Source organism: Rhea americana, unplaced genomic scaffold (assembly GCF_003343005.1).
Source record: "Rhea americana isolate MKP2758 unplaced genomic scaffold, rheAme1 scaffold_4, whole genome shotgun sequence".
In the NCBI taxonomy this organism is placed as follows: Eukaryota; Metazoa; Chordata; class Aves; order Rheiformes; family Rheidae; genus Rhea; species Rhea americana.
Window position 1 is genome coordinate 12637291 of NW_028186534.1, and position 11324 is coordinate 12648614.

The 11324-nt window shown below is 47.3% G+C and overlaps 1 protein-coding gene across 3 annotated transcripts; it reads right to left on the reverse strand.

The window, feature by feature from the left end:
• Positions 1-5262: 5262 nt before the first annotated feature.
• Positions 5263-8770, reverse strand: LOC146590840 (uncharacterized). Of its 3 annotated transcripts, none has more exons than XM_085313899.1 (6): positions 8596-8770; positions 8437-8496; positions 7842-8186; positions 7035-7100; positions 6454-6601; positions 5263-5710 (listed from the first exon to the last, which is right to left on the reverse strand). In XM_085313899.1, the coding sequence occupies exons 1-6, from the start codon at positions 8768-8770 to the stop codon at positions 5263-5265; spliced, it is 1242 nt and encodes a 413-aa protein (XP_085170025.1). The 3 variants fall into 3 exon arrangements, with proteins under 3 accessions (XP_085170025.1, XP_085170026.1, XP_085170027.1); XM_085313900.1 differs by having other exon boundaries at positions 6454-6540; positions 7025-7100; XM_085313901.1 differs by lacking the exon at positions 6454-6601 and having other exon boundaries at positions 7025-7100.
• Positions 8771-11324: the final 2554 nt, after the last annotated feature.

The following is an 11324-nucleotide window of genomic DNA, read 5'->3' on the forward strand; positions in this document are numbered from 1 at the left end:
GCGACTCTGATAGGGCCAGATCATACCCCAAATCCTTCCTGGGACCCTGGGAAGATCAGAGTGGGACATGCATGGGGCTCAGGAGCCACCACTCATCTGAGGGTCCYTCCTCCACCAACACAGGACTTACACAGGAACCAGAGCAGCGGGGGAGCCTGCTGGATGTGATAGAAAGAGCTCTGGAGATCTCAGTGGGGCTATTATTTAATTGAGGAGGATTTTAGCTGCTGGTAAATGTATGACTCAAGTATCTCAGCAAGCCCTGAAGCTCACTTTCTGAGCAAAATACGACACTTGATTTTGAAGTTTCTATGGCATATTTCAGAGTGCTACACATCACGGCAATGAGAGCCATCATAGTGCTCTAGGAGGTCCCTGAACTCTCTCTTGTCTCTTTTTCACCTCTGAATATAATTTGTCTAAACTCTTACGAGGCAATTCATATCCAGATTTTATTAGAAGTGCAAGGTCCTTTTATTTCCTCCGTGTATTCAGCACACAGAGAACTGGTGCTATGGTTAATTTTATTTCTCCACTTTCTGGGTTTTAATAACCATCTCCCCAGTTCCATCTGCCTCTGAGTGGATGGAGGAGATGGAGAGGTATGAGCCTGAACAACGTAATCATGTACTACAGACAGAGAAATACTACTAACAACATGTGTAGTGAATATGGGACTGAAGCAAAGACTTGAAAGATTACTTAAAGTTATAAAATCTATTTGTGTACCTACCCAGTATGTGGACACATYCTGAAAAATATACAGATGTGTGTTCAGGAAAAACGTAAAAATGATGATAAAAAGTGATAAAGAAATTACTTTTATCAAAAAATATTTCAGAAACACAAATGCATTACACATACAGCTCTGTGGCTACATGTCTGAGTATTTTCCACCTTTCATAGAGCTTAAGAGAGAAATGTTGTTATGATGCATCAGAACACAAAAACTTCTCATGACACYGAGTATTTTTGCCATCGTTGACGTGTTGAATGCAGTGAGGACATCTCGCACAGAGCTTCCAGATCTCAAAGACCAAGACTTGGCCTTTTACTAGGTCACAGGTCCTGCAGCTGAGCTTACTGCAGACAGYGTGATGGTTCCTCCTGCTGTGGGGTGGAGGACCCTGAACCAGATGAAGCTGAGAGCATGAACCACTTCTACCACCCACTGCATCACTACTGCTGAGCCAGAAGATTTTGCCAAGCACATTGAACAAGCTCAAAGCATCTGACAGCTCCATTGGCAGCTTCCTGGGACTTGTGTAAAGGCAGGCAGGTTTTGTAAGCCTTGATTAAAAATCAAGAAGGGATTTAGTTACGTTTTAACATTATTTCTTTAACCAACACTCACATTTTGTACAAATTCATTAAACTAATGTGTTACAGTTTCTAGGGGATTCCCATAGTGCGGATATTGAAAGACTTAGCAGTGTGTGTTTCTTATAAGCCAAGAAATGAGCAAATTAAAATGTGCCTGCACCGGACTCCAGAKTCCCTCTAGCACAGTCAAGGAGATAAAATTGAAATAAACAGGATTAAACACCAGAAAATTTCCCTCTCGTTTTGGCTGTTTCATTTTTTCCTACATGAAGGCAGTACTCCCATCTCCAGGGTCTCCCTCCTGTCCTGCCCGCATCCTGGCTGCTCCCAGGAGCGCTCTGGAGCCCACGAGGTCCATGCCTGCTCACCACACACTTGGTTTGAGTGGTGCTTATTGCTGAAGACAGCGTCGCCGCGCTGGATCCTCCTGCGGGGACGGCGGATAGGCCGTTTCAGATCTGCCACGCGTTTGCAAAGCTTGGCAAGTCCTTTTTCTGCTTGTTTTTGAACCAACCGCCAAAATTCCTTGATCTCCACCTTGAGTTTTGACTCTAGCGATTGCCACCCATGTCCTCCCTATGCTCCAAGKACCCAGGAGCTGAACAGAAGCATTTAAACACATACACACAAAAARAAAGACACCATAGATTAAATTATTCCTCTTTACAGAAAGATCTATCCAGCTTATCTCAGTAATCTTTCAAAGCAGGAGGTGAAGGCAATTCAGCTGAGTTGCCCTTCATCACGTCGAGAGAGACAAAGACTTTGAACATCCCCCAGCAAAGCGGTTCTGACATAAACCCTCCTCCTCAATTTTCCCTGACCCCTCATCCTCACGCAGCGCTGTGTGGTCGGCGCTCTCGAGGCATCGCGCAGCTGATTAGCCCGAGCCGAGTTCAGGAAGGCGAGAAGCGCCGGCTCCCTAACGACAGTGTTTGATCGTCCTTGCCTACGCGTGCTCCCAATTAGCCTGGAAATGCCGACTCCAGTTCATAAATACCTTAAAACATGAAGTCGAACGAAAAGCCGACTGCTTTGCCTTTCTTTAGCCCTCTCTGCCGCATCAAAGCCTCGAGYGGGGTTAAGGACAAGTCTCGTTGCCGAGCAGGTCCTCGTTAGTGCCTTGACTGGCTCCGCACGGAGCCGAGAGCAGCCACCGCCAGCTCKACCAGCCCTGGTTTCCAGTAGCATTTGCTGAATATCAGTGAGTGCATTCGACTGTGAAGTTTGCCTCCAAGGGAGCCTCCGAAGGGCTTTCAAGCAGAAAGGTCGCACGTTTCCAGAGGAGCTATTAGCACTGACTTGCTTCAGGAGCTCTCACTCCCCGCAGCAGGTCCATCCCCTCGGGCTTTTCTTCTCCCTTCTTTTTAACTAACGATCTGCAGCTCATCAGAGGGAGCGCAGCAGGAAGGAAAACAACAGCACATATTTTAATAAATACCATTTGTGAGCTGTCTTTCACAGCTGAAGCTTGGCAAGTGATCTGATGAAGCATCAGGAGGAAGGATTAAGGCTAAATGAGAGCCTGGGGAAGTAGTCTGGAGCACAGCCCAGGCTGCGCGGGAGGCAACAGAAGTCCCTTGCCATGAGCGGTTGAACGCATCCATCCCCACCATCGCTGGTGGCTGCAGGAAGCTCTGTTTTGCCAGTGAAATTCAAAACAGAATCTCCTGGGCTAGTCAGCAAAAGCACCAAGGATGGTGCTAAAGCCAGTGCCCACAGAATAAGAGCGTTAGACWATAATGTTAGTTAAGTAAGTTAACATTAAAAGCAATTTCATGAGTGGCGATGCTAACGGGAGAGTCGAGCTGCAGCAGCAGGAAGCCACCACGTCCCTGGAAAGGCAGCTCTAGTTCAAGGGCTCTTGCTGTGTTCGGGAGTTTCGGGGCCGGTTCTGCTCGTTGCAGGTACATTTGCAAGGTCTGGCCACACTCTCAACTCCAAGTGGGGTGATCGCGATGCGACCAGACCTGGTTCTGCTGTTGTTCAAGCCAAGGTTTGTACAGATAAAAAAAACTACACTGATGTTGTGTTTGCAAGATAGAAACTTAGGCCAAKGCATTTGCACTGAGGAAACAGTTTTAGTTATTGGCTACAGCAGTTTAACATAATTGTTAAACACTTCTGATCAAAGCAGTGCCAAAAACGTCGGCAAGCCTATCTCCCACCAAAATCAAAATGCTTCCTAGGGTCAACCCATCTCTGATAATTTTGTTCTGCAAGTAGAAAAAAGGAGAGGGGGRTTCTGAAAATGAAACATTTCATTTTTTTCTTTCAAAATAGCAATTTGTTTTCCAATATATTTACTTGGCTTTATTATTTCTCATGTAGCTGTGAAAAATTAAATACTTAAAAGCARAATGAAACTTATAAACTAAATGTTTTGATCATCTCAAAACAGCTGACATTTCATTTTCTGAATAATTTCAAAACTAAACAAAAACAATTTCTTATGCAAGATGCCTCTTTAAAAGGGAATGTTTGGTATTTTGCACCATTTCTGTTAGGTGGATTGGTGCCAGTTTATTATTCTTCTAATGTTAAAAACACTTTTAATCCATCCAAACACTAGCTTTAAGGAATTTAGGAAAAAACAGGTCTCTCTAGTTCTTCTTCATAGCCTCTTATATGGCTAAGCTCCTGCTTGTGCTTGGAATTTATTAGCTGGGATATATGTACTATATTTAAATTATAGTGTCTATGTTCATAAYAGTTCTGATCTTCAAAGAGGAGATAAATCTACAGCAGGACAAATTAAGTTCCTCCTTACTTTTACCTCATTAATTTCAGGATTTCTGAGTAGAAATAATTTGGCTTTGAAAGAAAAATTTATATATTGTAATTTGCATGGGAGACATCCCCTTGTTCAGTAGATTTGCTGTTAGTGAAGACACCTCTGCCATACAGCTGCATTAAGAACATTAAATATAAAACAAGAGAGAGGAAAAAAGGAAATAATCAGCCTTTCCTCTTCTGAAGGATTTATGGAGTTGTTTTATTGAGTCTGCCTTTCTGTTACTGCAGGAAATTGTAAAACACGTTCACTGGGAGCAAAGAGAGGTAATATTGTCCCGCAAGCAGAAGCTGGCAGCCCTGGCCATGCAGAGAGAAGCTGGGTGGAGTGACACAAAGTCCATCTGCAGCTGGAGGTCATCRCTTTCTCCGCGGTTACACTACTCACCCAAAGCTGGTCTTTCTCCCTGACCACTGCAAGGGCAGCGCTGTGGAGCATCCATGTCTCAGTCCTCACGTGGTAGGAAAATGATGCCTGGTRGGAGGTGTCTGGTGACAACCTTTTTCTTGTTCAGTGGTGGTTCTCCCTCATCGCTCCTGCCCTCCTCATTCTTAACCACAAYCATCAGAGAGAGAAAGAAATGTACATTAGTGAAAAGGGTAGAGTGGACGTCTTCATTTGAGTTGGAGCTTACATACAGACTTTCTGCAGTATGTAAGAGGGAAGAAAAGAAAGAACTTAAAGTTTCCTAGAGTTTCAGCCCTGACTGTATCCCAGTTTTACTGTCTAGTTCCCAAGAAGTCTGTAGAATTATGTTTCAGAAGRAAAGGTAGAACAAGGCTGGCTTACCAACCCATATTTGGATCCAACAGGAACCCTCAAGCCATTTCTCCACCAAAAAGGCCTGGAGATAATCACGTGGACCTCAGAGTGAAATCTGCATGCAGACCAGAGGAGACRTGACTTGTAAAGTGCCAGTAGATGCACAAAGTTCTAGCAAAGCTGGGCAAGCTTCCCRTGGGGTTGCTGCAAGTAGAGGTTTGGCAGCGAAAGGTTTGTGATGTGTTTAATGCACAGTTCACTTGGGCAGGTTCCTTGGGGGGAGCCTACAAAACAACAACAGTATGGACTCATCTTTTTCTGGAAGGGATGCTTAGGTACACTGATGAGTGTGGTAGGAGCACAGACACCAAATCCTCCATGCATCAGAGACATTCTGTCTTAAATTTCTGCCTGAGGGCTTTCTGCACATTTTGTATCTTCTCTGTGATCACTGTGTCACTGAGGTGATCTCCAAACTTCTGTTTCAACAGCACCCGAATGATTTTGATGCATCGTTCATCCATCATGGGCTTTGCCTCTCGGAAAGTATTGCCCCTCCGCCCCGTGATGGAATGGCTCTGGATATAGTCAGACGTGAAGAGCTTGTAGAGTAGTGTCTTACAGGCTGTGCTRATTTTCTGGTCAAAGCGGATGGCCTCTTTAAGCTGTTCCTTCGTGTAGCCATTGAAGAGCTCCACCGCCTCACATGGCTGTCGGTGAGGTTCCTCCTGCAAGGACAGTGATTCCAGCCTCTGTACCTTCTTCTTCAGAGCAAGAACATCCTGCTGGAGGTCCAAGACAATCCTTTCCAGCTGCTCAATCTTCTCTGCCCTGAAAAATTCAATCCAGAATACAACATGCATAGAGGCAAGAGGACACCAGAGACTCATAACAAGTATTACTAAAGGATGTAGCACATCCATGCAAGTAATACCTTTCTTGTGCCCTGCAAGTGGGTATGGGACAACCTTTGTCCTGTTGAGGAGCAAGGCAGGGGAGAAGATCAACATGATCTGACATTTTTAGAAACTCAGARAAGGCCAGAGCATAACCCTCAAATYCTCCTTGTCACGCATCCATGGAGACTTGATATTTGGGTTTCTTTTTTGTTTTGTTTTAAAGAAAGGTATAAACCCTGCCCTGCCAGTACCAGGAAGCAAGTATTCATGGTACAAAACAAGGGCACTTCGCAAATGGCAATGCGAGTACTATAACATCATTTTTGCATCTGTTTCTTTGCAATAAAACTGTCCCTGGTATCCACTTCACTGCAGGTACTTATTATCAAAGAAACCAGCAATAAAAGATGCAACACAGCACCACGTTCAGACATGATGGATGTCATTTTGATGGTTATAGGCGTGAGCTTTGTGATTTCTGTATTGTTTCAGATCCTGCTTGCAGGCTCCAAGCCCTACAATTGAAAAGAAATAGCTCTCTCTGATTATGTAGAGATTCAGCAGCAATCCATTTTAAAGTTACAGCATTTTGTCACCCAGCTGTAGTCTCAGTGCTTTTTTCTGTAGCAAGGAGGATAATACTGTAAAGAACAAGTGCCTTCTTTCACTAATTACCTTTCCATTTCACCAGGAACAAATTTTTTCTGAACTCTCTCAAAGTCATCTGCCTCTTGCAAAGATTCTAGCTTTCGTTCTTCACAGCTGGAACAAACAAACAAGCTAAAAAGTACTGCAACAAGTAGCTTCATATTCATATTCATTTCTACTGTGATTTATCTGGAATTCAAAGGCTGACAGCAATGTCAGCTCTAGTTTCACTTACAGCAAGAAAGAACTGGACTGAGAGGAGATGTCAATGGYTCTTCACGTGGACAAACTCCTATACACCCCATTTTCAAGAGGAGGAAGCCCCAAAACAGGAGGTGCTGGAATGACTTCATGTACCCCATAGCACTCTCATTCACCCAACCAGGGGACCAGGACTGCAGAGCACTAGGGAATCCGCTTGCTCCACRGCATGTGTGTACCCACAGTAACCCCCGTTATCTTCCACGCTTTAGGTTTATGTCCACAGTAATATCTGTTCAAAGCAAGCCCCATCAGGGCATGGAAGCAGAGCTGCCAGACTCAACAGCATGACAATATATGAAACATTCAGGGTCCTCACTGTGCTTGAAAGCATTACCTGTTCAGGCGGATGTGCTGCTGGCACTGAGATAAGATGCYGTCTGATTTCCTCTTTGCTGCCAGGGCCACGTAATCTAGAGGCAAAGACGGGGAGATAAGCTAAGCAAGCCAGCTGTTGAAAAGGTTATCGCCTGAATCCCGTTGTCTCCAGAATACATTTATCTCAGCACTGCTGCTAGATGGCATAGCAACACATTATTGCCTGTACATTATCGCAGAGTGATCTAGACATGCTTTCCAGGATTGAACAATAGGGATTTTGTTATTAGAAAAATGTGGTATCTCAAGAGCTTCTTTTGTTTCTGTCATAAAAGACATAGCAGGCAAGGCAGGAAGAATGAACCTGTGTCTGGACACCGGAGTGTTAGTCAGCAGGAAGATTACACACTAGTAGATGAAAAAGTGGGCAAGTAAAGAGGCAAATCTGAGAAGMTTTGTCTGGTTGAGGCACAAGGTTTGGGGGTGTTTTAGTGTTATTCAGGCAAATTGGACTGTTTTTTTTGCTTATAGGGAAAGAACTACTAGCATAGGAGAAAGAGTTGGTGCCTAGTGTAAACAGTTGTAGTATGCCGCCACACAGACACCTCCTTTTAAACAGCCTCTCTAGAGAAGATCTTCCATATGGGAAGAACCGGAGAACTTGATCTCTAACCCTCGCAGCCCTGTGATAAGGTACACAGAGCCCTGGAGCAAAGCRGAGTCCTCCTGGCAGCCGTGTGAGTACCCATCCCAACCTCCGTGTGCCAGAACGGCACAGGAGAGAGCTAGGAGCACGTGCCCTCCTGTTCAGACTAACTTCTCCCAGCCATGAGTACCTCTGGCGGCTGTGCCAGGCCTGTCCTCTTCACTCTCGGAAGTCCCCGGCACAGCCAGGTTCACAAAGGCGGGCGGTGGGTTGAAGGCACTGGCAGGGTGGTGGGGTGCCACCAGCGTGCAGGGACTTCCCGTCGCGCTGCCCAGGGCACGTCTCTCCTTGATGATGGAGGAGCTGCCAGCGCCATGAGGTGGGCCTGCCTCAGCAGCCCGCAGCAGCGGYTTGGCAGGGTAGGTCCTGTCACCATGGTATTTCCTGGATGTGTTCCCTGGGGTCCACTTTGGGAAGGTTTTCCTTGATTTTTTTGAACTGGGTGGCATCATGCTATGGATGGCTGGTTCTTCTTCTGAAAGCAAGGTGAACAGTCAAGCTGGTGAATGGGATATCAGTAATGTGTATCACCCACCTCCCACACCGTGCTCTTCACCCTGATTGTAGAGATACGGRCAGTGAAGTCCATGACAGAATTATCATGCACCCACTGCCCTCCCATTTAGAAGCCCCAGAAGAGGTAGAAAGGTGCAACCCTCAATTACGTTCTTGCCAGAAACAACTCCCTGCCATATTAAAGGCTCCAAAGCAAAGACACTACTCACTTAACTTCTCCAGAAGCTGTCTATCTTCCAGCAGCCTTTTCTCTAAAATATCTTTACGCTCTGTAACAAAAGAGGACTTTTAGGTATAGATTTTGTTTTCTAGAGGCTGTTCTGAACAGCCCCAAGGTGCAAAGCCCAGGACAGGCAAGGATCACTCACCACTTATGCCCTCCACAATCCCCCAGTATAACCCACTAAAGCCAGGGCAGCGGGCCAGCACCTGCTCGCCCACCACATAGAGGTGGAACGGCTTCCGGGGCTCCTTGATGTTCTCGATGTTGATCACGCGGCTGCCGTCGGGCCAGCTGATGAGGACGTAGAGTTTGGCAGACATTGGAGCCGCCCCACCTGGAGCACGGGAGAGGAGAATGAAACATCACCACCAGCACACCATGCGCTCTGCGACGACAACCGCTCGGGCCTCGTCCTGCAGGGCCTGACTGTGCGTCTTGGGGCACGGMTTTGGACATACCCAGCTCCGAGCACTTGGGACACAAACAGCTGGAAATAATGGTAACCAAGCATTTGTCATCTCCAGCAGCAGAAGCTGTAGACAGGCCTACAAATGGCTATAATGACAAATATGACCAGTGTAACCTCTCTCCACCTTCTGGTACCGGGTTGTTTTAACTCCGCTCTTTCCATTTGTTTTTTTCTTAAAAAAAAAAAAAAAAAAACTTCCAAGTACTATCTGTCACAGCTGGGAGGATTAACAAGCAGTTAATTACAATTATAGGCAGTGTATCCTGTAGATATAAAGTCCCTGCAATGAATTCCCTTCCACCTTTTCTACCAATCATTCCGCTTTTCCCATTCTTGCCCTTCTGTACCTGATTTGTACAAAACATCTCCCCGAGGGTTGTCCTCGCACATGTGCTTTTAGTGCTSCTCAGCTTTATTCAAGGAGGAGCTGCAGCTCCAGCCGCGACTCATGTCCCTGGGGACAGGCAGGACCAGCTCTCACGGGACGTGTTTAGCAGAGACCASATAAGACACTGCGTGGAGCTAGGCGGGTTCCTCTGCCTGGCTGAATGAGCGCAGCTCAGCTGACTTCACTGCGACTGTGGCAATTCACGGTAGAATTACATCTGCACGGCATCAAGGCGGCAGAAAAAGACACCCTAAAGGACACAGGTGTGCTCCAGGAAATAACAACTCCTTCATCTTTTCAGCTATTTTGTTCAGTAAATCTCAAAGTGCTTTGCTAAGGAAGGCAGCAAGTCACCTCCGTTTCACACGTGGGGAAACTGAGGCACAGAGCAGACACACRGCCGCGCGTCACCCCAGACCGCCCTGCACAGCTGTGCTTAGCAGGAGGGTCTCAGGGACGGGGCTGGGGCTCAGCCCCGGTGCTGGGCACCCTGCGGGGAACCGCTGTGGTACCCAAAGCCACGGGAGCGAGTTGGAGGGGAGGGAGGTGAAGGGGGGGGATAAGGTGACGGGAAATGCAGCTGCAGCCCAGAAAAGTGAGGAACAGCCCAGTTTAGTGCAATCCCTGGGTTTGGCCCCAGGTCCTCATTAAAGCCGAGCCCAGGTTCGATCCCTCTCRTTGGGAGCGTTGGTTCTCCCTGGAGACCTTTTTCCTCCTCCCCTCTGGCCGCCCAAGCATCACCCGAGAAAAAACCCGCCCGCAGAAGCCGTAAGAGTCCCCAAAGCCACCAGCTGCCCGGCCAGCTCCGATCTCCACCGAGCTCACTCCGAGCCTTTTCTCTTGGCCAAGGCACGCTACCAGGTTCATTTTTAACAGGAAACACTGCATAGGAATTAACTGCGCGTTATCGTGCGTGCTGCCCGCGTGCCCTTCTCTCTCCGCAGAGGCTGGGCGCTCCGCAGCGCAGCGCTGCCCGCAGCCCCGTCCCGAGCCCCGGAGGCTGCGGAGACACCGGGCAAACCAGCATAAACGCGCAGCTGACGCTTCTCCCTCCCCGAAGCACAAAACAGGTTTCCAGCTCCGCACTCCAARCAGCGCAAGCCCCCAGCAAGCTCCTTAGAGGAGCTTTCCCCTCTTTAACGTTTAAAGAGCGATCTCTACCCATCATAGATGCTCCTGCTCCCTCCAGCCCCACTTGCTGCTTTGCTCGTTTATTTTAAGGAATGCACCCAAACTACACAACCACCACCAGAGAAAGAGAGAAAGAGAGAGAGAGAGAGACAGAGATCAAAATCCTGAGAGYGACCGAGCTCCGTCCTTGCCTGGTTAGCACCGCTCCAGGTGCTGAGTCTTGCAAAACGTCTCCTGTCTATCCCGATCCCGGCTGCCTGCTCCGGGGAGGAGGTGACCGCACAGTCCTCTTGCCTTGGGTCTCTCCCTTCACCACAATTCCTGCTCAGGTTTCCTTTGTCTGGCTTGGAAAGCTCCCACCTGCCGTCCCCACTGCGAAAAAAAATTAGCCCCCCGGCTTTCTTTTTTCCCGATTGTTTTGTCTCRGCATTATGGTTCCTCTTATTTTTCCATATACGTATATGTATTCTTTTGTCCTTAGCTCATTTCAGGGCTGTTTCTTACAGGAAGAGAGAGCAGAAGAGAAGAGAAAAAGCCTTGGGTTTTTTGGAGCATGAATAAACCTTGCATTTCCATGAGTTATTCATGAATAATTCATGAAAATGCATGATTAATTCAGGTTCATGAATTATTCAGGAATAATTCTCGAACATTCCTGGTTAATTCATGCTCACACAGCGAGTGAGTCAGGCTCTAGGGCTCGGTGGATTCCTCTCCCCGAGACAGGGGAAGGGAGGCTGCGAGACGCCTGCTTTGCGCACTTCCCATTTGCTGCATCTCAGAAGAAAACACTCTTCAGGCCCTTTGCGACACACAGACTCGAAGGAGAGGATTGAAATGCCTGCAGCCTTCTGGCCACCGAGCAATAACGCGCAACAGAAGGAAG